We start from the raw sequence: 25,479 nt of genomic DNA, 5'->3' as shown, positions 1-25,479 counted from the left end.
CCGGTACCATTTAAAGGATTCTCTCAAAACTTTCGATCATTTTGAGTTCAAGTTTGGTTGTCCTGTTAATGTGGAACAGCCGGAAGCATCTCGTTGATAAATGTTCCGAGTGACCACGCTATGCACAATACAAAAGCAAACACGCTAGCATCAACAAGACACTACAAAGACCTTAATTGCAGTAGGAGACGTCATTACTTAAACTTGTTAACACATTCCACTTCGCCCTTACTTAAATTCTTGAACCCTGTTAATCCCATCAATTGAATACAGTTCAGCCTAGTTCTGTTTTATCACAAAATATGGGCATTTTTAGGTGCTGCCCTCATACATTTGTTTAAAATCTTCATTCTGCCCCAAATGATATCCAATAACGTTATGAATTCCTAAATTGTTATTACATTTCAGCTATCGCATGACGACCTACATTTCGCCGTATGACAGTACCATTTTTGTAAACCTGAGGGAAGTGTACATTTTTACATTCTCGTGAGGAATTTAAAAAATTCATTCATGCCGACAAATAAATATGGGGCAGAAATTATGCTGGATGATGGTCTAAAGAGAGGATAGAAACATGTAGGCAAAAAGTCTGCATTTTGTCGACAGACGAAACACAATTTTATTAAAAACAATTAATCGTTGCCCAAGAAGGAAAAAGATTGTCCGCATTATCTGTAAATTCAAAAACGTTCAATGAATAAAGACATGGGGCGGTCGAATAGCAGCTACCTTTATTACCAACTGAGAAAAGTTACTGATCTCCACCAAGGAAAGATGGCGGAACGTGTGAAATTAAGTTTCAGCCAATAATGGGTTGCAACTCTGTATTGGATCCACGACGGTACTCTATAAAAAGCTTGTAAAGTAGTTGGCAGCTCTGTGTCAACTTATATTATTGTTGATTTGTGTGACGAATTTGTATGAAAACATCGGAAAATGCAGTGTGAATAGCTGCAGGTAATTCCACACAATTAATAGTAGAAAATAAATTACAATTTAATTGACATACAACACACGGTTTTAAAAAGCAATGGAGAGATGAGAAAATACATACACTGTTTTGGTAAGAAAACCCGATGGAAGGGCACTTGGAAAACCTAGACGTAGATGGGAGAACAATATTAAAATGAACCAGAAGAAAATGGGGTTTGAGGTTTGGTCTGGAGTCATCTGGTTTTGGATGGGGTCCAATGTCTCTTGTGAACACAGTAATGAACCTTCAGGTTCCATTAACGGTGGGAAATTCTTCACTAGCTGAGCTACCGTTTACTACTCAAGGACCCAAATTCAATTTTTTCTCTTCAATGTTGTGGTGTGTAACATGATGCTCTTGTGCAATTTTCTTATGTTTATTACAATAACCCCATTATTCCTGATATCACATAGGTAAGAAATGTTTGTTCCCATTTGTCAGTATGAAAATACCTTGTCTCCCTGCTTTTGCATTTAAATCTGGAGGTTATCATATCCAGAATATAAGAACAAGATACAGATACAACCTTCATGTGCCAAATTCTAACCTCAGTAAATATAAAAAAGGAGTTTACTATGCTAGAGTTAAGTTATTCAGTAATCTTCCACCTACTATCAAAAGTGTAAATCACTATATAAAAGTGATTAAGCCAGCATTAAAAGAGTATCTCCAAAGACTCCATTCTGCTGTTTGTTTATTTAATGACCATTTCTCAACTGTATGTGTTATAATTTTGTCATCAATAACAACTTGATCTTTAATTACACTCTTCGTTGGGTCAGATATTTGGAAGTTGCTGTACCACAAGGTAGTATGTTGCATGCAAATTTCACAGTCTCATACTTGTTGGTTTTAGTTGGGCTGTTCAGTGTCATGTTGCAGAACACTGCCTTATGTTTAGTGATGACTTTTCCACTCCTGTTTTTAAATGGAAAATTGCAAAGGTCAAAGAGCAACAAGTTGATCAGAATGTAATTCCCTCTGCTGCAGTACACTATGCAGTTTAATGAAGCAAACCCATTGGCAGCATCGTGCTTGGGAATTGCTGCTCGAGTGGGGAATGAGAAAGCTGTTCAGAAATTGTTGAAGGGTGGTCGACACGTGAATATTGGGGATAACCGAGGTTGGACACCCCTTCACGAGGCTGCAGCAGCAAGTAACATTGGTTGCCTCCATTTGCTGCTTAAGAAAGGTACTATTCATATAGCCGTGTTGTGCACTTAAATAATGTTTCAGAACACTCTGTATTTCAAATCCTCAGTGATTAATACAGCTGTAAGTTTGCAGTTTGCTTGATACAACCACTGAAATCTAATTGTTGTAGCAGATTCAAGGATTTCTGCTGGATAAGACTAATAGCTGAAACTTTTGTCAGATGACGGTAGAGGATGCAGAAACCAGTTTTCATCTTCTCTTAGCCAGGCACACCATTTCACTCTGACAGGTCACACTGCCAATTGGTCATACTACTCTTTGAGGTGGTGTTACTATAAACAATGTAACAGGAGTTTTTGTTTGTTGTCACATTATGTAAAGAGGAACAGAAGTCTCTTCTGATAATGTACATGTTTAAATGACCTGCTCATGCGAGTAGCTGAACTCAGAATGACTAATGTCATTACAGAGCAGTTACTAGTGACACAGTCTCACCCAAGTTCCTTTACTGTATAGTGTGTGTCTGGCAAACACAGCCTGCCCCCTTTATTGCTAGCTGACACCCCACCTTTTAACACACATTACAGTAAATATGTTTAGAAACAAGTACACAGAAAATTACAAAATAACATTTCAGATTATTCAAATTCTGTAATAGGTATAAGAGTTCCTATGTTAAATTCAACATAGAATTACCTAATATAATGAGGGCTTCAGAAATATGTGCATGCTCACCCACTACTCACCATAGGCAAGTTAGGATAGGCTGATGGTGTTTGGTCTTGGTCCCTGGGCATTAAAATTTCATAAACAGATGACTGATCATGTGTAAAATATAGAAAGCTAAGTGACAAATGTTACTTTTGTTCCCTGATGTTAATTATTAACAGTAAATGTTGAAACTAGAGGAGTAGATTTTTTGAGTGGTTAGTAATTGTAAGTTATGTTTCTGGAATCCTGAATATAGGTAGGGGTTATTTATGGAATGACAGATAATCCATATAAAGTGGAATCATCTTAGGAAGAACAAAATAATTTCTATAATGAATAATTGCAACATTATTGCAGGTCGTCGGTATGTGAATCAGAGGACTATGGAAGGAGAGACACCACTGTTGTTGGCATGCATGCATCAAGATAGCATGGAACTTGTATGCATGTTGCTTAATCATGGTGCAGATGTTAAACTGGGGAATAATGAAAATCATACACCACTCCATGAAGGTACAGTAGTAGTCATTGTTCAAGTATTAAAATATACATGAATGAAAATTTTATCATTTATGTATTTTACATTAAGTGCATGAAATGAAAACATTGTTATGTGCAAGGTAATGTTAACAGCACCACGACTCAGAGTAGACAGTGTGACAACTATGGTGTTGAAGGAATTGGAAAAGTGAAATGGGGACCGTTCAGCGTTCATGTTCTGTATTGCAACAGAATCATTTGGCACAAGAAGCACTAAGCCAACTGTATCTTGGATTAGCTGCACACTGATTGGTGCACTACCAATGACATGTTCATTTTTTAAAGTGTGACCTGGTACTGTTTAATTTATACCTTATTTAATATTCATTTCTCCATATTTAATATTTGATTTTTCTAATTTTAATTGGAAGTATGTTCTTAAATTTTGAAATTTCTATACAGTGATCATTATCACACTTGGCACCTCTGTATATTAATTTCTGTGTTCACAAGTACCTACTGTTGGACCCCATCTACAGCTACTAGAATCCATACGATCACCATACAGGTAAAATTATATCTTTGCTGCTGCATGACATAATTATAAAGTTTTGTTATGTTTTCCAGTCTGTAAAAATGGAAAATTCCAGCTGGCAAAAATATTAATTGAAGCTCGAGCCAACTTGAATGAGAAAAACTACAACGATATGACTCCACTGCATTTTGCAGTGTCTTCAGTAAGTATACTCTGCATATACTTCAAGAATTTGTACACACTGAGAACTGCATGTTACATTATTGCATACATGCACTTTGTCATCACAATAATGCCTCCTGATGCAAGTCATGTTTAAATTATTGTTACCATTTACCATCTGCTTGAAAAAGTAGAAATATCAATATTAAAAATGAATCTCAGCCACATTCAGTTATGATGTTAAGTATTAGCAGCTCCTGGGCAGATGTGACAAAATTATGGAGGAATTAATTTCAGACATTATTCTGATAAATGTGCTGATAGTAAATCTATAGTTACTAGTGAAAATACTTTGTAATAGTGAGTGTTTTATTTAGTAGTAAAAGACTGTTTTTTTATAACTATATGGTGGACCTGATGCAAAGAAAAGAAAGGTTATGTTTTAATAACAACCATAAGACCCATATAAAGTGGAGATGTCATAGGAAGAAGAATGTTTTGATAATAATGATCAAATACTGGTGATGGTATAAGTGTAAATAATTCTCATTTTTTCCTGAACATATTTCTGTATTCCAGTCTTTAATTGTTCAGGTGTGTGGATTAGTTTAAAAGTCTTGACTGTGTGAAATGCTATGTTTCTTAAAAATTTTGGTGGGAGAAAGAGGTGGAGTTTTAACTAAGTAGCCAGTCTTCAGAGTGTTTAGAGCAATTTGTTTTTAAGACACATATGTAGTTTTATATTTATATTATTTTCTTATTTGAGGAAAATGCGACACTGGTAAATTACCTTATCAGTAAAGGGGCTGATGTCAGTATTCAGGATGAAGTTGGTCGAACTCCATTGTTCTTGGCCTCAGAACTGGGGAACTGGAATGTGGCAGAGCCTATTGTAACTGCATGCCAGTCTGTGGACACACGGTTTGTGAAAAGTATTTCTTAAGTGTAACATCAGTAACTGTTTCTTTTATATTTTGGAACCTGAAGGTTTGCTATTTCGGCATTGTCTTGAGCCACTTTGCTGAACATTTTAATACTGTCCTTCCATTCAAGTTATAGTTCCCACTGTCTTTTAATATGCCCTCATAGAAATGTTACCCACTTTTTGTTTTACCCAACATGCAAATTCAGCCCATTTTAACCTTCCTTAACTACTGTCCTAGGTTAAGATATGTTTCACACCTACAGAGAACACTAAAATTTGTATCTTGTTCGAATATCAACCATGGTTTTACATGGACTCTCTGTCTCTCCAGGTGGATGCCAAGCTAGTAACTTAAAAGCAGATATTGCTGTATCCTTCCAGATCCTTCACCATTCTTTATTCACAGTCATCTTCCCATTTGGCACTATATAACCTGTTCTCTTGGAAAGCACTGTTAAAACAAACCAAAAGTGCTCCATTGTGCTTGGTTTAAGACCTTTGGTTTTAAATTTATTCTGTTTTATGTTCTACTCTGTCAGCTGTACTACCTGCAGCCACAGTTACCTGGGTCTTTAAACACAGCTGAAACATGAACAAGCAACACTGAAGATCTTCTATACACATGCTTCTTCCTATGTTTCTTTACAATTTAATACATGATGCATCCTACCTCATTGTAAATACACGTGGTTTAGAGGCAATAAAATATTTTATCTTTTTTAAAAAATGTAGTTTAAAAAAACAGATAAACCATGTAATGTTTGATTCAATAACTTTCCTTTAGCTTTTATATTTTTATATTTCATAACACACATTGAAAGTCATGTTTCCAGTAACACCCAGTGTTGTGTGGTAATCACCCTGTTTCTTGAATGTTATATGTTATAAAATGAAAGACCAAAACATGTTGCTGTAATATGTAAAATTGTTTAAATAAATTATTGTTGTGTGTGATGGTAAACTACAATTTATATTACATATATTTCAGTAAGAAACACCCAAAACAGGATACTTGAATATAATATTGTTGGAGAGAATGAATCAAAAGAATCTTGCAGTGGTTGACCATAAATGTGTACAAAATTAACCAAACTGATGAATTAGTAAGAAGTGACAGTTGTTACAAACACATGTACCATCTGCCTGCCTTGCCTTGGAAAGGTAAAGCCTAAAACGATTTACAAGGTCAAAACTTTTCAGTAACAATAAGATGCAGTGGCAGAAGAAGAGTATTTGAAGGTCAATAAATACATTAAAGAAAGCAGTTTTCATTGTTTTTCTTGGTTATTTTACTTTTTCATCCCTCACAATCCATTGTGCTTGGACAGTAGCTTTCTGCAGATAGAATTACTACACAGAAAATGATACAGATAAACATGTTTTATATTTTGTGTCCACTGTGGTCAGACTTTTGTTTCACTTTGTACATTTTCTTTTGCAATGGAACTGATATCTTAGCTATACAACATACAGGGCAGTGGATGGAGCTACAGCACTTATGCTTGCTGCCCAGCATGGGAACTTGAAACTAGTAGAAGAACTACTGGAAAAGGGTGCTAATCCAAATGTGGCAGCTAATGATCACACTACAGCCCTCCATCTTGCCATACATTCAGGACATCTAAGGTAGGCACATTTCATATTTAAAACTACTCAGTAGACTGCAGTGAAATGTTGTGTTTGAGATCTACACTAAAAATTGTTGGGTGAATGTAATTTGGTTCATATCAGCCAGATATAACCACTACTTCACATAGTTTCCAAATCAAATTTCACCTTTTTCTAAAAAATTTATTCACTTACATAAAAAAGGTACATTATATAAAATACAGATCTCATTAAGATCCTCAAATTTGATCTGAAATATTTTGATATGATGAATATTGAATTAAAAAATCTGATTATGTAGTGTCTATAGGTTTTTAACTCCAACATTATATTTGTATCTGCCTTAAATGAAAGTCAAGACCAATGATTGTACTATCAAATATGAATTTACAAGATAAAGTAGAACCACTGCAGGTTTTAATGTTCACAAATTTCCAAATATTCGTGTAAGATTTGAGGTTTTCGCAGCGGTAAGTATGAAGATTTCTGTCTTCTGGGTTGTTGTGCCGTGTAGTATGGTAGATGTTTACCAACGTTTCAGAGGTCATACTGCCTCCGTCATCAGAGCAATGAATGTGCCAAATGGGTGGAGGAGGCCAGGTTTATAGGAACAGGACAGTGAGTGGAGTGGCCCATCCCTAGCCACTGGGAGCAGGTGTCAAATCAGGTGTGGGTGGGGACTAATAAGAGCATGTGGGCATGTGTGAGAGAGGTGGAGAGAAGGGAAAAGAGAGAGGGTTCGAAGCACAGCCCTTGTGAGGGCCTCAGAGAGTGTCTGGTGGGATCTCGGGAGTTGGGCGGAGGGTGTGCTGGGGCCCTGAAAAGGGCCAAATCATTGAAGGTTTTGTGGGTAATCAGCTTCAATATTCACATATGGTATATCCTCTTGATTATTTTTTGCATGTTGATTGATTATGATGAGTGTGTTTTCTTCACTAGTCCCTCATACCTATGTTATTTGTTGACTGAATAGTACTATTTTACATGTGTATTTTAATGTTCCAGTATTGTGAAGTTGCTTCTAAAAGTCACAAGCAGAGATTCGTTGTTTCACCAGTGCACACATCCTAATGCAGATGTAAGTCGCAGTCTGTGTTGCCTTGCAATTGATAGTGGATGGTAAGTCATTCGGAAAAACGTTTTCTCTTGTCTCTCTCTCTCTTCCATTTTGAAGTACATAAACACATAATGAAGATGTCATGTCTGTCTACATGTGTCATCTCTGAAACTCCTTTCTACCCCTTCATCATTTTCACTTTTCTGTATTTGACAGGCCATCCACTACCTTTCCAGTTAATTATTCACAGACATTTCTTGCCTTTCAGTGCTATTACTTAATCTAAGAAAAAGTATTGTTAAATAATCCAAGAATCAATTATTGAACATTGTCATTGGTGTGTTATGGTTCATAGCTTGGATGTATTGAAGATACTGCTGTCAAGTGACCTGGGAAATGAAATTCTGCATCTTCCAGTATGCTATGATGCAACCCCAAAAAGCCAGCCACGCCTTGAGCTGCTTTACTCTGAATGTTCACCAGTCAGTTTCCTGCTGTCTACCAAGATGGACGAGTTAAAAGATGACATCATTGTATACCTTGATCTGCTTCTCAGTCATGGTAATTGTCACAACCTGCAAAAATCTTTCATCTTAGTTTTATTTCTGCAAATTATGTTATTGGCTACAGGTGTTCTTATGCATTATCTTCACAGTCCATTTACAAAGAGAAAAAGAAGTCACAGTATTTGGTCACATGCTACTAATGACAAGTCAGTAACTGAAATTAATAATTGTCAGGGGCATGACATAGCTCTGTCTCTCCCTTCATCCTATGGCTGTGTTTGGTCCATCTCCCAGCCCAAATACTATATAAATCATCCACTTCCTAACAATCCTCATTTCAGCCCTGAAGATGGAGGCACTATGTTCTGCCAAAATGCTACAATGCACAACAACCCAGAAGAGTGCCATCTATATTTGCATTGTTGTCAAAACTTAATTCTACAGATTACATACAGTCTGAAGTCCATATTTTGCTGTATCATATTTGTATCTTTTGGAACATCTTTGTTCTGTAGGTTTCCCAGTAAATGTTACAAAAAGACAGTCCCTGCCACCATTAGTTGCTGCCATGTTGGAGCCCTCACATAAGCATCTCTCATCTCACTGTGTGGATATGCTTTTGGCTCATGGAGCTGATATTGACTATACCACAACGTAAGTTACTGTGTTATACATATTTTTCATTTTCTGTTTTCCATTGTTTTTCCACATGTGCCTCGATATAACTAGAAACAAGTATAAGGTATAGTAAACTTGGTGTGGGCCTGTCTGCACCAGCCACTGTAATCTCTCTATAGATTGTGTCCATGTTTTTAGTGCTCATGTTGCAACAGGTCTGGTGATATCTAAAGAGAGTGATGTCTTATGAAATTCTCCTATGCATAAAGCAATCTGATTCAGCTGCAATACTGCCCAAGATGAAACAACTTTCTTCAGTGGATACAAGAAGTTTGGTGATTTGTGTTTGCAGCTGTGCCAGAGTTCCTGACCCTCTTCTAGCAGCATGTGTGTCAGGTCATTGCTCTGGGGTACTGCAGTTGTTACGCGCTGGCAGCAATGGTTTGCCAGATGATTTGTTAAGACGGCTTGTGATGCATGACCATCTGGATCCACCAACCCCCATGTTAATAAATGTGGTCCTGCTTCTGCTAAAGCTTGGCATCACGGAGCCTGATCTGTATTGCAAGCTGCAACAGTACTTCCCTGAGACCAGCAGTAATATTCAAATAAAGGCTGTTGCTGAATTATTGGGTAATTATAAAAGGTGTTATGAAGACCACATGTGTAGAATATTTTAAAGTTGCTTGAGCCCCTGAATATTTTATACAAACTACTGCTCACATTCTCCATAACTTCAGTATTTTCAAGTAAAAATACAGATGTCATAGTTCTCCAGAATTTAATTAATCATGCCTTATGTATCTCTTAAACTGTCAATTGGGCTGAAATTGGATGGAAATTCAGGTGGAAATAATTTCAATTTTGTAAACAATCCTTGAAATTTGGCAGTACATAGCCTGGATCTCATGCACATGCCCTAGATATTTTTCATAAGGTATGAAGATTACAGATTTCCAGGTGGTTTCCCTTCAAGCTTTGTATTCACTTCATGTTTATCACATCCAGTCTGTAATGCCAGGATACCATAATCCCCTAATTGCCTAAATGTATTAACTGAATTTCTTCACTGTTATTGTGTATAACAGCACATCAAAATTTGAGAAAGCTTACTCATCTCTTGTTCCTATTTCACAGCTCCAGTTCAGATGTGTTCTCTTCAGCAATTGTGTCGAGTAGCAGTGAGGCGGTGCCTTAGTCAACCATTAAGCCAGGCATTGAAACAACTCCCAGTGCCTCACTGTATAAAGAACTACCTAACATATGAAACATTGTAAAGAAATTAAATTGTTGAAAGTTTCTTTAACCCTGTAACTCCATGTGCTTTTCCTGTATGTTATGTATGAGGCAATAAGAAAACCACTCCATTATTTATTCCAATACAGTTCCATAGAACAGAATAAAAAAACTTCTATACAAGGAATCTAAATGATAATAAATGTCAGGTTTTGACTTTAAAATTTATAAAATATTTGGGGGAGGGTGAGAACCAGTAAAGCATATCCTCTTCTGAGTTGATTTATTTACATTTTATTCATGCTGTATGCAGATTTTTTATTAGTTGTTTATTTGGTTATTTTTTAATCTGTTTACTTTTTTATTTTAAGACAGTGATGATCTTTGGGATGTTCTGTCTGTAGTTGGGAAGAAATTGTTCAAACTTGAAATAACACTAATTGTTTCAGTTGTTTCTGTTTTGTAGTAAGAAACTGGCTAATGTTTCTCAACGCGTGATGGATTTAAAGGAACATGCACATTATGAATAAATATAGGTATCAACTTAAGTTTAGTATTTTAAGTCTAAAACTGAGTAGGCACCTCTAACAGATGTTCTGGTATAAATAAATGTCTATAAACAAACTGGCTTACTGAATACCCAATATGCACCTAAACCTATATTTAGTTCAATATTAGAATCTATTTTGCCACTGACCAAACTAAACTGTAACTACAATATATAATTCCATAGACCAGAGTCCTTCCTGTGAAATCTGTATTCGCTGCTAATAAAAAAATTTACTGCCTTTTATGGAACCCAAAGCTTCATTACCATGTTAACAAGAGCCCACCAACAGTTTCTATCCTGAACCAGATAAATGCAGTCAACACCCTCCCTCCCTAAGATCTATTTTAATATTACCCTACTATCTATGCCTAGGTCGTCCCTTCCCCGAAAGCTTTCCAACCAAAATGATGTTCGCACGTTTCATCTCCCTGATCATCTTAATTTTTAGTGAAGATTATGAATTATGGAGCTCCTCATTATAGTCTGCTTCACCCTCTTGGCACTTCACCCCCCTCTTTTAATGACTGCCCTTCCCTTAATGTAAGGAGACAAAGGTTTCACACCCATAAATATTACTGTTAAATGTTAAATAAAAGTCATACAACAATGTAGTGCATCATATATAGAGTGGAAAGGATTCAGCAGTGTGCAGATCTATAAAATATATTCATTTGCACCCATTTTTTCCAGAATGTTACATCCTTAGGTTTTAGGTCTACAGAGTTCTAATATATGGTGTAAATGAGAGGTCTGTAACCAAGGTCTTCACCAATCTTCCTATTCTAATGTAAGACCTCATAAAGCACAATGCTTTCTATTATAGTAATTGAGTTACACTTATTATCTTTTCTGTGCCAAGGCTTAGGCAGTTCTCGGCACACATCAATGTGAGATGCCAACATAAACACACTGAACACATTTCCACAGCAACTATGGAAATAAACATGTAATAGTGACACAATATCCACAACTTGAGGTAACAATATTTGCAGCATGGAGATTCTCCACATTCAAATCAAGTTTCAGAAAATCTGCTTAATAATATGGTGCACCCTGGGCATCTTTGACAGCAAAAAGGTGAATAAAAATGACACACAACCCCACAGATGATTCTGTCTAGAGGTTGTATTTAGGTTAATGATATAAAATCAATGTACCTGTCATTAGAAAATAAATAAATATTATCTATGAGTGTCTATGACATAACATGTAAAAGTACTATTTTTTAATTGAAATACTACTCTCCCCTTCACCACACTAGAGATCAGATTATCTGCACTTTTCCATAAAAGCATGGCGCACCTCCTTAAAAACACTTTATATTTACCTTTATGAATATGTCGCGCATGTATTGAAGAATACTGATGATGATTATTTGCGTTTCAAGTAACAATTTGATGTATATAATATTGAAGGAAACACGACAAACACACACCCCCATCTTAAATGTTCCACTTGTCATGTGTTGACCAATTAAATTTCTTCTCTTCTATAAAATTTGTCAGAGAGTACACTATGGTTTGCATGTACGATCGTTTTTATTCTGATAACAAAAAGCGTTATTATCGTTGGTAATGAGTGAGATTATTAGTTCCAGGAAGTTTAACTGTTACATTGTACAGTTTAGCAATATGTAATACCGAAGAGTTTTAATTTAGATAAGTTAAATCTAACGACCACCACCCGAAATTGACGGGTAGCAACAAATTCAACTGCTAATGTCTTTTAATCAGCATATATTTATTGTAATTCTAACACCTATAAACAGCAGCAGAAAGTAAACTAATTATCATAAGAAGACTACGAGGTTGTCCAAACGGTTTCTGCTACTTAAATTAATGATTTCGTGTCTACGGTTTTTTCATCAGTTTACAAGTCACGCATGAGCATGTTCTATTGTACTCTAGTCATCGGTGATCAACTTTGGAGTATGATTATATTCTTTGACTTTGGAAATTGAGGTTATGTAAATCTCGGTATAAACTGTATATCGTGTACTGTACGTTACGACGAATTAATAACATTTTGGAAGTGTAATGACATCTTGGGCATCAAGAGTAAGAGCTGGAAAGATGATCTTGGTTGTTATCTTCGCAGTGCATATAGGAACTTATTATTTAAAACCACTATTAATTTCAGACAAAAATATATCTAAAAGTGATAGTAGTGAACACAAAAAGTAAAAGAACGTTCTTTTAACCATTGTCAGTTTATGTTGACACTTGCATTTACATTTCTGCCATGAAATTTACTGTATAAGCTAAGCACAATAATAAATAGCTTTTCTGTTAGCCACTGATTTAAAATATGCTTACAGTATTATACAAAATGTGAAAACATTAACTGTGGATATAAACATGCTGTTGTGACTAGAAAAGATGTAACATCATCATCCACATGAATTGGAAAATGGTTTAATGAAACCAGAGCTACAAAATTTGTTCAAATGTATTAAAAGTGAGTATTAGGGTCTCTTTGAAATATCTGGAAAGGGAAGTAATGAATTATTTCAATGATATATTTCATGTTTACCAAGTACCATCAACATTCCAGACAATGTGAATTATATATGAATGTACAAATTAAAATAATGACAAACTGATAACCCAATTTACATCTTATAAAAAAGCCAAATCTGCCCTGAAAGACACATACAATCCTTCAATCATTAATATTGAAATTAATATAAAAAGACAAACTGTATTGTTTGTGCTATAACATGGCTCAACAAGTACATCAGAAGCCAAACAAGCTTGACAGTAGCTTAGGATATGCAGAAACATAACTTGGTATGTATGCCCAAATCATTGTGTAGGGTCAACATCTTGCCAACTGGTGAGCCCCACTCCCCAAGCAAGACTTGGCTAATTCTGGATGAAGTTCTGCACACCTTTCACTGACAAGCCTGTCTGATTACTACTGCATGCCTAATTGTAATATTATGTAAAAGGCTAGTGCATTGAAACCTCATATTAAAAAGGAAGTTAATATGATTAGTAATTAAAGTGGACAGGTAACCCAACAGTCCTACTTTATACTGAGTTGAAGCACTGTCCTTGGATATCTGATTGAACCTCACTGCTTCACCAAATGACAGACTAGAGAAATTTTATAATGAAAAAAGGGTCTCAAATATAAGACCTGATATTATCCAACCCATAACCACTTCCTTTCAGTATGCATAAATCTTTCACCTGGCACTGCACATTACAGCTGAATGGTTAACACTCCTAATTGGCATCTGAAAGGTTCTGGGTTAAAATATCAGCACGGAGACCTGCCTTTAATTTTTCATGGTTTTCCTCCAAACAGATGCCTTGAACCAAAAATTAGACCACGACCAATTCCATATCCTTCATTAATAATCCTACATTTCAATGTTATACAGTGTGAACTACCAACAGCACTGATAAACCAACCCATAAGCACAGGTTAAGCTGCATTATTTTACATACAAGTAACCAGTGAGCAGTTACACTATGGTACTGTTCAAACACACACCTTAAGTTATTGCAATGTACCACATCAAATTATTTCCTTTCATTATCTGTCTTGTAAGCACAGAAGAGTACATCCTACAGAACATGGATGGGGTGTGTGTATACATGTGTGTTAGAACTAGGTCAGGTGAATTTTTTTTATTTTCCTATTTCCATAGTCAGAAAATGTATCTACATATAAATTCTGTAGGATACCTTAATAATACAGGATGTATTATACTTGTAATCAATGTAAATATGGCTTTTACATGTAATGGAATTAAATATGGTGCATAATAATGTGGAATAACAACCCAATAGCCAGACAGGTGGTTTTCCTGGATCATTGTCAGTAACAGCTTTATGGGAGTTAAAAACTACAATATGATCTCCATGGAAGAGGATCCTTCTTGAGAAGCTGAGTCACTTAGTTGGTATACAAGTCACCATATTTTATGGAATCTGAAGGCTTATTACCATGTTCAAATCAGCCCACTACTGGGGTAACACGATCACCCATGATTTTGTTGCCAGTATAAATGAGAGGGATAATTGAAAACCAACATATGGTGACAGAGGCTACTGATCTTGACATAACAGAAACAGTCTTTACTTTGAGTATTCAGTGTTAGGTCATATATGATGATGATGCAAGGAAGATGTAAGATGTCATTGATGGCTGTATCTTGCTTTATTTTGCCAAAGTCACTACATCTGTAATTGTAGAACACCATTTTTTATTCATGTGTTTTGAATTCAGATCACAAAATACCGAATTTTGTTTCATAGAGATTATAAGAACAAAATTTAAATTGTGCTAGGACAGCACCACTTGTACCAGAATTAATACAAATCCAAGTTATTGGAATGCATATAAAAATCAAGACCTGATAAATATTTTACTACAGCTATAACTCAGACTAAGAAATATAATTTATAATCACTGTATCTTGCTTTGTCATAAAATATATTGTCAAGTTGTCAGTTTATTGAAACATTCAAGGTAACAACACACTGCAGATTTATTCAAGTTGAAGGAGACAATGCACAACCATTGTGACCAATGCCAAGCCTGAGTTGCAACATACAATTTATTAAGAATATATGTCACTTCGTTTTGTACATATTACCATTGATAGTCTTGGTACCACTAGCTTCTTACACAGTTCAGTGCAAACAGCCTGATAACTGACTGGTCTTTTCAAAAACACTTAGGCTAGCTGAGTTATGTGATAGCATATGACATGCGTGAAAAGGAGTTAATGTACCATGTTTATATTCAAAAAGATTAGATACCTTATTAAAGCTATAACATGCTAATGTGGGTACAGAAGGAGTAGCAGTTCAATAGCACCTAGCACCTCGCAGTTTAGTTAGTTGAAAACCAAGTAAGGTCCACTAAACTTCCCAGAACAATGGCATCACCCTGACCTATTGTATCAACCTGGCATGAACACAATGGCTCACATTCCAATTTTTAGTGCAATGGCAGGGCACTGGAAATTTACATTTTAAATGAAGCTACTATGTCATTATTTTCACAAAATATTCATTCTTTCTTATTTAATATCTCCCATGCATCATCATCCCACTTGGAGTTCCAGTCATTCCCTTTGTCCTCAGCTAAATCAATTAACAAACCTTCTTTTGTACTCCCAGTTTTCTTCTTTCCTTTTCTTGTGGATGGCCCATTGCTAACACCCTGCAGAGAAGAATCTGAAGGCCAGCTGCCCCATTCATTAGAAGATTTTGGACTGCATGCTATCCTATGTCACACAAAAATGTATTAATATACCACATTTTTAATTTATCCATTTTATTATAGACCATTTCCTTCTGTGTTATTCTTTATAATATTCTCACAAGTTAACATCAGCATAAATAAATACCTATTTAGACCATTCAATTCCAGTCATACATGATTTTCTTGGAAAATATCCCAATGGCATATTAGAGAGAGACAGAAAATAGCAGCATGATCAAAATATTCTGTATACTTGCAAGTACAATGGAACCTCTTTTAACCGACCTATATGGGGGGGAACCATAGATCAGATGAGTGAGGGGAAGCCATTTTATTAGTTTATCACTTTACAGTACAGTAATATAACAAAATATGCACACTAATGCACAGTTTTTCACATGATGTACGCAGTATGGTGCCTCCACGCGGACTGAAAAATTATGTTGGCGGAATGGTCACACGTACCACGTGGGTCCCATTTACTGACTCTTGCCAGTAGAAACTGATCGCAACCGATCTGGTTGATATTTTGTTAATTAATGCAGAGTTGGACAATCGAGGGTCAGTCAACAGAGGTTTTACTGTATATAGGGTTTATTAGACACTGCTTAAAATAAGGCAATCCTGTGTGGTAGCAGAGAGAAACCTTAAAAATTTTCTGATATCCTAGATTCCTCTCGGCTTGCATTACATCAATTTATAAAGTACATCTGAACTAATGACTTATATTATGAAGCAATAAAGTTGTCTGTTCTTGCAGTACACACAGAGAACATAACAAAAAATCCACATAATATTTGTATATGGTCTTGAAATTAAATATTAATAAAACATATAAAACTATGTGGCATACCACATCTCACAACATTTCTCAAACCTGACATAAGATTAGATAAGTAATTAACTAACTAGCCGGCTTAGGGAACCCGAAGGTTTACCACTGAATTAACGAAAGCCCTCCATAGGTCCCTGTCCTGGGCCAATGAAATGCAGTCACCTTCAACTCATATCTCCCACAGATCCCATGTAATATTATCTTCCCATCTACGTCTAGGTCTCCCCAGTGGTATCTTCCCTTCAGGCTTCCCAACCAATACCCAATGCACACCTTTTGCCCCATCTGTGCATGCATCATGCCCTGCCCATCTTGCTCTTCTTGACTTAATCACCCTGACAATATTGGTGGAGTACAAATTTTCAAGCTCATCATTATGCAGTTTTCTCCATGCCCCATCCTCTTCTCTCCTAGGCCCAAATATCCTCCTCAACACCCTATTCTCAAACACCTACAATCTGTGTTTCTCACTCAGAGTGAGAGACCACGTTTTTCACCCATACAAAACAACAGGAAAAATTACTGTCTTGTATATTTTAATCTTCAGGATCTTAGAAATCAGATGGGAAGACAAAATATTTTGAACTGAGAAGTAGCAACCATTTTTGGAATTTAGTCTCCTCCTAACTTCTTCATGAATATAATTTTGATTTGTTATTGTTGTTCCCAAATATTTCAAGTAATTAAAATAGCAATTTTGAGATGCATAGAGCAATGAAGAATTTCAGAATAGCATTACATAATTTCAAACCTACTTGGAATTTTGCTGTTTCTCTTCAGAATTCCAATTTAGCCACTCCTCTACATCTCTTGAGGTTCCTTGGTTATCAGTAAGCAGTGGTGTGGCAATGTTATCCATTTTGTTTCTGTAATATCAAACACATTAATCTATCACTTATTTCTTAAACATAATTTAACAAGGACTATGCATTATTTGTCAAATGTGCATAATATAAAAGAAGAATATTCTGTTAGAAAAAATTAATACTAGGTATGTAAATGTAAATGCTATTTATCACTATAGAATGGAAAGCTCTGTACAGATTAAATGTGGCCACAATGTTACAAGTATGTGTATATGCACATGCATGCGCACACATAATTTCAGGATCCTACTAGTGCTGCTTCCACCTCCAAAGTTCTCATGCCCACTGTTTGTATTATTACTGGCAGAAATTAGCATGAATGAAGAATGGGTGGTCTTAAATGGTATGATATTTGCAGAAAGTTAGGAATCTATTCATTACAGAAATATTCTTTTATATACAGCACTTTTTAATTGATAAAATATATATTAAACAAAGCACGAAGTAGCATTCTACTTGTAATATCAAATTTCCATTATACTGGTAATACTAAACACAAGATGCTTATGGTTTTCATCAACAGGTCATGCCTGCTAATACCACTTTTAGTTTACAAGGATATTACCAATGTGGTAGAGGCATTTATGTTACCTTGGTGCATTACCCCCTTCTAATAGCAATGAAGACTTTTCAGTGGAAATACCATCAGAAGTATCTCCCTTTGTTGGAGAAGAAGCAGTGTTTGTTCCTGATAAATCTCTCCACCCTCTTCTGCCTATGTCTCCTACCTGTAACATAACAATTAATACATGCAACAACATACTTATACCTACATGATTTCCCAACTTCAGTTCTTTAACAAGTATGTTGCACAGTGTAAATTATGTGGAAGTGAAGTCCATCAAGTGCTTGCTGCACTTCAAATGGTTAAAGAAACAACATACAAAACATATTATTCTCTCAAATTTCTTTACACTTTCCTGGATACAGAATACTAATGAAGGTTTCACTGCCACAATTTTGGAATGTATAATAAAGAATAATTATAAGCAGTGCAGATAAATAATTTTACTTTAAAACACGAGAAAGACATACAATTCACTGCTGCTTGCCTAAATTATTACCATCCCCATTCTTGCACCCAAAACTCAAAATAAATTGCATGCAGGTCAGATACAAAGTGAGGTGGTGAATATCTGAATGGTTCATTCTAAGGAACCACATTAGTAACTATAATACAGAAAGAGGTCTTGATTATACTGAAATAACAAGACAACAAATGGCTGACATAAACAGTAATGTGCCAAAAGAAAAAAGTAGTTAAAAGTTCTTTGTATAGTGTTGGGTCCTATAAACAGTAATAACAGATTAATCAACAATTAGAATAAGAACAGAAAAGTAGGATGGCATACTTCTTAAAGCTCCACACATGACTGTAGTGTGGTTTGCTAAGTCCAATATATTAAACACATAACATTCTGTTACCTTCGTAGCAAGATTTGAGACCTGTGTACTGACATCTTCTAGCAGCGATCCTTCCTTCACCTGACAGAACAAAGCCATAAAATAATCATGCAGGACAAACTAAATGAATGCATAGGTAAAAAGTAAATCACAAATGTGAGAGTACCTCTACATAAAATTGCAGATCTTAATCTAATACAGAAACACACTGTTTATTTACAGTTTATTTAATGATGCTGTTAGTAGTTTAAACTAAGCAGCACTGAATGATGGGATGATTAATGAATAATGAACTGAAAAGGTTATAATGAAAATTAATGGTCAAATTTAAGATATACCAAAATTTGCGTAGAGGGACTGAGGAAAACCATGATAACCTCATAGTGGTAACCACTTGGACATAATATTCTGTATAATACTGTTTATACTAAAGGATTAACATTCATGCAATAATGATCACAAAAGTGTACAAAACATTTGATATTTGTAACATTAAATATCTAAGAAACAAAATTCACAGATTTACATTTCAAAGTGAACTCAATATAATCCACCGACTCAACTTCACACTCACCTTACTAGCAAGCATGAGGCAAGGACAAAGTATGCACCTCTGTACGTTTAAGTTCTACTAGATTTCAACCGAATGACATGGCTACACAATGTTCTTTGATGTTGTAACCAGCAACATATATAAGCATCCCACCTCATTATTTAAAGCTATTTCTGAGCAAACCGTGTCAAATATATATAAAAATAACTCTCGTAACGAGTAGTTTGGGAACCAACTGCAATGTGGAAAGAGTCTGCTTTGTTGTTAATATTAATGCATATTACGTTATTTTTATGTTGCTCATTATCACTGAACATTATTATTCTAACAAACAACAATTTTTTTACAATTTCATGTCTTGTGCTCCATGTGGAAGGTCTATTGAGATGATGATGCTATTGATAAAATTATGGCTAGATAAATTTTGGAAATGCTTGTCATTATTCAGTTTAAGAGTTACTATTATCCTGTCTGCTTTCCATAACACTAAACATGTGTCTTGAAATAACAGTTTTATTAGCTGCTTCCTATAACTGTGAAGCACAGTCTTCTATTTTATGGGAAAAAGTGCTTGGAACCAAAGAGACCAGACAAATATTTGTGGACAATATAGGATATTACATAATGAGGAACTTCATCAGTGACAGAGGTCACATAGTACTGTTAGGACAGTAAAATCAATATAGACAAAATAAATATATACAGAATCTTTGGTGGGAAACACCTTTCTCGGAAAATGGCTATTTGGAAGACTGGAGGATAACATGCTGCTGCCTACAGGTATCATGTCTAAGGAACAAACAGAAATGTTTCCTGAAGAAGCAACTGAAATTAAACGAAACAAAAGATCATTCCACAGCACTTACCTTTTCCCCAACAGAAACACTTATATCAGCTACCTTCTGAGATGCTATCCCTCCTATTTTAATGGCTCCTTCAGTTGCTTTGCTTGCTATTTTGGTTGCAGACACAGAAAACACTGACCAACCCTAAAAGCAAAACAAAGAACATCACATTTTACTGCAGTCAGTCAATGCCCTTCTACATGCACATAGCTCAGAAGTTTATTCTCATTTAACCTACAGACATATTAAAGCATGCACAGTGTTTGGCTACAGCACCACTTGAATTGTAAAAACAAGGCTGTGATAATTCTGGTTCAAAATAAGGTACCATCTCTAAACATTCTGGCAATAAAATTATAGTTTAAAAATTTAAAAAAAAATTACATACTCATAACCAATGCCAGGTACTGACACCAATTTGCAAAGTCAGTAAGAACTTTAGTCAATCAATACGAGCAATCATTTTTAATGCAACACCAAATGGAAAATGTGTGACATGGTCTAATTTCCACAAACAAATACATAATTTTTTAACTATTACCCTTAAACCTCCACATGATAATCAACAAGGACAGCCATTGGCAACTAAACAATAATTATTACTGTCACCCTTACCAAATTTAACCAAAATGAACAGGCACTGCTATTATCAGATTTCAGCTGGATCAAATTAGACACATTATTATAACACCAAACTGAGGTACGCGGGGATCATGGTGCCCCCTCCCCCAAATATATAAAAGCAATCAATGAATAGTAACCTATTAAAAATGTTTGATTATTGGAGTGGGATTTACATGAATTATCTTGTTTTTAATTCAGAGAAGTCAAAACATAATATTTATATCAACCATTACAATGTGAGGACACAACTAAGTTTCAAACAGGAATATCTAATTTATTTGTTAGTTTTCAGTCTGACACCATATAACTTTACTAAAAGACTCATAATTGTGACAAACATTAGAATGAGATTAATCTCTACACTGTGAACTTAAGACTGCAAGCAGCAGCCACTGAGTTTCTTTCAGCACAGATTATACTGAGGTGTAAGCCTAGCAATCAGACTCACACTTGCTAGAGAAGACACTGCACTGTCAAAGAACTCTTGGGAGGTGCTACGAGGGGGTGGATCCATTGTGTAGCCAAAGCCAGAATAACGTCCTCCCTGGTTTGGAGGAACATCGCTGAAAATTAATATGAAATAAAATAAAAAGCACAGTATTTTAAAAATTCTACACCATTCCAGAAAAGTAAATTTCAGAAGTACTATATTATACTGTGTACCAAATTGTGACACATTCTGGCTAAGAAACGAGAAAAGGAAGGTAAGTGATAGTTGAAGATTTTCAACAACAGAGTAATGAGAGGATGGACAGGCAGCCATGTATTGAAAACAAACTGTAAATAATGACTTACTCAGGTTTCAAAGCATTCTCATTCTGCTTGCGTGAGAAAAATGCTTCTTTTTGGTCTCTGAAATTCTGTTGTGCATCCAAGCTCTGATATCCCCCACCTGACTGATAGCTTCCAGAATCTGAATTGCTTTGATATAATCCATTGTCATTACCATAGCTATTACTTCCCATGCCTGAACTACTGTTATATCTATTCATCGAGCTACTGTCATAATTCTGTGCTGATGAAGTGGCTTCATTCCATTCATGTCCTTGTGCAAGAGTTGCAATCTGAAGACAGATCAATCAGAATAACAAATTAGCCTTAATAAATACAGATGTAAGATGTGAAGACATCAAATGTGAAAAAATACTGACAAACAAGGATATTACTATAAAATTTTTGCATGACAACCTCAAATACAGGCTGGTAAAATTCAATGAAACCACAGCATGAATTATTTGTCTCACCTTATCACGATATAATGCTGCTGCTTTTGTATTGTAGCGCTGTTGTAAGGACATAGTATCATCCCAATCTGGTTGAGATTCAAAGAACTCCCTAGCTTTCCTATTCCCACCAACCTAGAAAAAAAATGCAGTTTGTTAGAATAAATTTCTGATTCAAATCTAGTCTGATCACTTGGCTCACGTATTAAAGATGTACTGGGAAGGTATAATTCTAAGACACCATTCTCAAGCAATTGTCTGCAAAAAATCACATAAAAACAACAAAATGGATACCCAGACTTGATAATATTCTTAATCTCTCTCTCTCCCCCCCCCCCTCTCTCTCTCTCTCTCTATATATATATATATAAAAAGAAAGAGTGGTAAACCCTAACTAGTTAATTCTAGTAGTAGAATCTTTCAATGGCCTATACACAAAGGAAAAGATACTAGAACCTTCAAGGTTTAACACCGCTAATATAAAAGCCTGCAACTGGGCATAAGTCTATGTCAGTTACATCCACATACCTTATATCCCTAAGAGGAATTATAAGTGTGCACCTCACTTATGTGTGTTACAGTTTTGGTATAATTTACTTATGACAAACATTTGGTTAAAAATTGGCACACACACCTCTTAATAAGTACATTTAAATCATGAAGGTAATGAATAATTATTTCTCCCAATCACACATCTTAAACAGGTCTGTTAGACATCAACTGTTCACTCACCAAGGTATATTCCTATAAACTGGCAGTGGTATGAAAGAGGGAGATGCATATGCATCAGTCACTTAGAAGAGAATACACATCACAACAGGTAGAAGCTGCACACCACCACTGGGAATAAAACATGTGTATCACAAACAGATACACATGCAAGGGATACTGTTTCTAAAATTCCATAATATTACATGCTTCTGCCAGCGAAAAACAAGGTTTTTCTTGATTAGTATTATAAACTAAACCTTTAATTTAAGTGTGAAGGTTTCTGACAATGGTACATTATAACAAGCAAAACTGTTCTTTTGGACTTTGTCCATATCTTCTGGTAGAAGGGGGGGGGGGGGGGGGGGGGCAGGAATGCCTATCTGTTGAGCACCCTGGTTAAGCTAGCATCACACCTGGTCCAGGTCTGACGATGGAAGCAGAATCTACATTCCAATATGTTGTTTAATTATTTTATAACTTAATCACACAAAATTATAAAGAAAAATTTTATACATTAACTTTTAACATGAAGAGGTAATTTAAATCCCACATATTAAATTGGAACTCAGGGATTAACAGTTAAGAGACATGGTACTATGATGCCCAATCAGCAGGATACAATACATGTTAATATGGCTTAAATGTTTTTGGTAAAAGATGTCTCCACAAACACGAAGACAGAAGCTGTCACTGAGATTCAAATTGAGCTTTTTAAGTGATAGTTAAATTTAAAAATAAATACCTTCATTTTCTCAAGTTCAACATCCTTCCATTTATCCATACTAATGGATCGAACAAAGGATAAGTGTACACCAAGACCACGATGCTTCCCAGAACATTCAAGGCAAATCCAGATACCATATGTGACAGAAGCCCATTGTGGATTGTGGGCATTGCATTCAAAGCATTTCTGTAAAGAATCAAGAAATGTATTTTATAATTGCAGCTGAACTAAAGGCCTAATATAAAATTAGATAATGAGCCTAACCATGGTACATGACATTACTAAGGCAGTATGTGCTAAAAATTTGTTTTGTTTATGATTGCCATATACATTTCATAATTTGTAAGTAGAAAGTACCCTCAAATATTAGAAAAGAAAACTTGTGCAGTTTCATCTCCAGAAGTGCACACTGCCACAATACATAATGCACTTTTCTTTGTAGATTCCCTTCCTACCATGATAAAGTAATATCTAGTGTTACTCATTTTAAGGAAAACAAGATTAAATCTGGAAACAAAAGGCCCACTACACCTAATTAATTGTTTTCTGTGGAATACTTTTTACATTGACAACAATCCTTAATGGCAGCCACTGAACAGGCAAGCTGTGCTCAAAGAGCAATCAAATAAATCAAGCATGAAGCACTGACAAAACATGTTTGCTCACCATGAAGGACAGTGCAATAATTATAGTAATTTCCATACAATTTAATTTGTTTTGGCAGAAAATGATAAATGGTGGCCAAATTATGCACATTAATCTTTGATAATATTTAGTGGTCAAGCTAAATATTATCCAACTTCAAAGAAGTAACAAACTGTTGAAAATTATAATTTAAGGCAGTTTAATACAATTAAATGGGACCGGTGCCAACCCAGCATCATGAGGAAGTTGGAGAGCTACAATGGGTAGCGTAATCCGGTCATGAAAACTAGCAATGGCTGGGGGTTTGTTGTGCTGACCACACGTCACCCTATATCTGGTTGGATGATCGTTCACCTCTGCTTAGGCATGTGAACGTGAGGCCGGCAGCCAGCTAGTAGGCTTTGGCTCTCAGAGGGCTGTCATGCCACGGATTTTCAATACAATTAAAACTTTCTTCAACAAACAGGCATAAGGAGGTTTGGAAGAATTAAAGCACTCTGAGTTAATCGTGAATTTTTTACCTAAGTTACATAATGCAGCATATTAACTGTAACTAGGTAAACTCCTTGGATATAAAAAACTTATATTTTCTTTAAATGTCAACGTTTCGAATCTCTCATCATGGCGAGCTAGGCGTACTGAGAGCTGTCAAATACAATCTGCTTGTACTCCACCCATTTCTTGTGTGAATTAAAATAATTGAAAATTATAAACAGAACTGCATCAGGCCTGATTATTTGATACGTACTTAATGTTCTTACCTTCGCGTACTTCCTGCACAACTAAATACTTACAAAATTGTCGTATGGTTTTAAATCCTGAAGGACTCGGCGAGTTCTTGGACTAGCCATTGTTTCTAATAGAGTATGGTTATTCTTTAACTTATGGAAACCCTATACTTCAAGCAACAGTTATCATATAACATTATACTAAGTATCAAAGACGAACTACCAATACTAAGTACTCAAACATATTAAAGTTCAAATCCATCTCCATACGTTACTGACGTGTCCACCCCCATATTGGCAAAGATTTCAAACAAAAGCACCATTCCAATCGGCCGGTAGTCTATGACTACTGGCAGCACAGGTTAACCCAGATGCATCTCCCATGGTATTGAGGAGAACGTAGCGCCATGATTATTGTTCTACGCCCTGTGAACGATTCACAAGTAAACACAAGGAGTACTGAATCAAAATTTACGACGTCCGATTGCATCGACCTGTTTCTTAATAACCCCTTGACAGCGTACGATCAATGTAAACAACTGAATCTGTACGTAGGGTTCATTCCGAGTCAAATAAATA

At 35.6% G+C, this 25,479-nt stretch overlaps 2 protein-coding genes across 6 annotated transcripts; one reads left to right on the top strand and one right to left on the bottom strand.

The window, feature by feature from the left end:
- Positions 1–766: 766 nt before the first annotated feature.
- LOC110833142 (uncharacterized) lies at positions 767–10,593 on the top strand. Of its 3 annotated transcripts, none has more exons than XM_022070836.2 (11): positions 767–1,066; positions 1,967–2,168; positions 3,200–3,355; positions 3,950–4,059; positions 4,786–4,940; positions 6,403–6,570; positions 7,558–7,671; positions 7,965–8,170; positions 8,631–8,769; positions 9,086–9,366; positions 9,871–10,593. In XM_022070836.2, exons 2-11 carry the CDS (start codon positions 1,973–1,975, stop codon positions 10,008–10,010), a joined length of 1,665 nt encoding a protein of 554 aa, XP_021926528.1. In that variant the 5' UTR covers positions 767–1,066; positions 1,967–1,972; the 3' UTR covers positions 10,011–10,593. The 3 variants fall into 3 exon arrangements, with proteins under 3 accessions (XP_021926528.1, XP_021926529.1, XP_021926527.1); XM_022070837.2 differs by having other exon boundaries at positions 768–960; positions 6,418–6,570; XM_022070835.2 differs by having other exon boundaries at positions 768–960.
- Positions 10,594–13,016: 2,423 nt separating this feature from the next.
- LOC110833145 (ADP-ribosylation factor GTPase-activating protein 1) lies at positions 13,017–25,270 on the bottom strand. 3 transcript variants are annotated; one of them, XM_022070843.2, is made up of 11 exons: positions 24,967–25,267; positions 23,546–23,713; positions 22,114–22,227; positions 21,665–21,933; positions 21,318–21,432; positions 20,267–20,389; positions 18,869–18,928; positions 18,035–18,171; positions 17,333–17,443; positions 15,640–15,764; positions 13,017–14,712 (listed from the first exon to the last, which is right to left on the bottom strand). In XM_022070843.2, exons 1-11 carry the CDS (start codon positions 25,021–25,023, stop codon positions 14,690–14,692), a joined length of 1,302 nt encoding a protein of 433 aa, XP_021926535.1. In that variant the 5' UTR covers positions 25,024–25,267; the 3' UTR covers positions 13,017–14,689. The 3 variants fall into 3 exon arrangements, with proteins under 3 accessions (XP_021926535.1, XP_021926532.1, XP_021926534.1); XM_022070840.2 differs by having other exon boundaries at positions 13,017–15,764; positions 24,967–25,266; XM_022070842.2 differs by lacking the exon at positions 18,869–18,928 and having other exon boundaries at positions 13,017–15,764; positions 24,967–25,270.
- Positions 25,271–25,479: the final 209 nt, after the last annotated feature.

Source organism: Zootermopsis nevadensis, unplaced genomic scaffold (assembly GCF_977971745.1).
Source record: "Zootermopsis nevadensis isolate Lab colony 2312 unplaced genomic scaffold, Znev_1.0 Znev_ptg000001l, whole genome shotgun sequence".
In the NCBI taxonomy this organism is placed as follows: domain Eukaryota; kingdom Metazoa; phylum Arthropoda; class Insecta; order Blattodea; family Termopsidae; genus Zootermopsis; species Zootermopsis nevadensis.
This window is presented reverse-complemented; position numbering and strand designations above follow the sequence as displayed.

What these genes read in the sequence shown, in the direction of transcription:
- LOC110833142 (XM_022070836.2), top strand. Translation starts at nt 1,973, where the DNA reads ATGCAGTTTAATGAAGCAAACCCATTGGCAGCATCGTGCTTGGGAATT. An exon ending in GATATTGACTATACCACAAC is followed by an intron (nt 8,770 to 9,085) that starts GTAAGTTACTGT and finishes TTGTGTTTGCAG; the next exon opens with CTGTGCCAGAGTTCCTGACC. An exon ending in GGCTGTTGCTGAATTATTGG is followed by an intron (nt 9,367 to 9,870) that starts GTAATTATAAAA and finishes CCTATTTCACAG; the next exon opens with CTCCAGTTCAGATGTGTTCT.
- LOC110833145 (XM_022070840.2), bottom strand. Translation starts at nt 25,023, where the DNA reads ATGGCTAGTCCAAGAACTCGCCGAGTCCTTCAGGATTTAAAACCATAC. An exon ending in GAGAATGCTTTGAAACCTGA is followed by an intron (nt 21,433 to 21,664) that starts GTAAGTCATTAT and finishes ATTAATTTTCAG; the next exon opens with CGATGTTCCTCCAAACCAGG. An exon ending in GTGTTTCTGTTGGGGAAAAG is followed by an intron (nt 18,929 to 20,266) that starts GTAAGTGCTGTG and finishes TTGTTCTGTCAG; the next exon opens with GTGAAGGAAGGATCGCTGCT.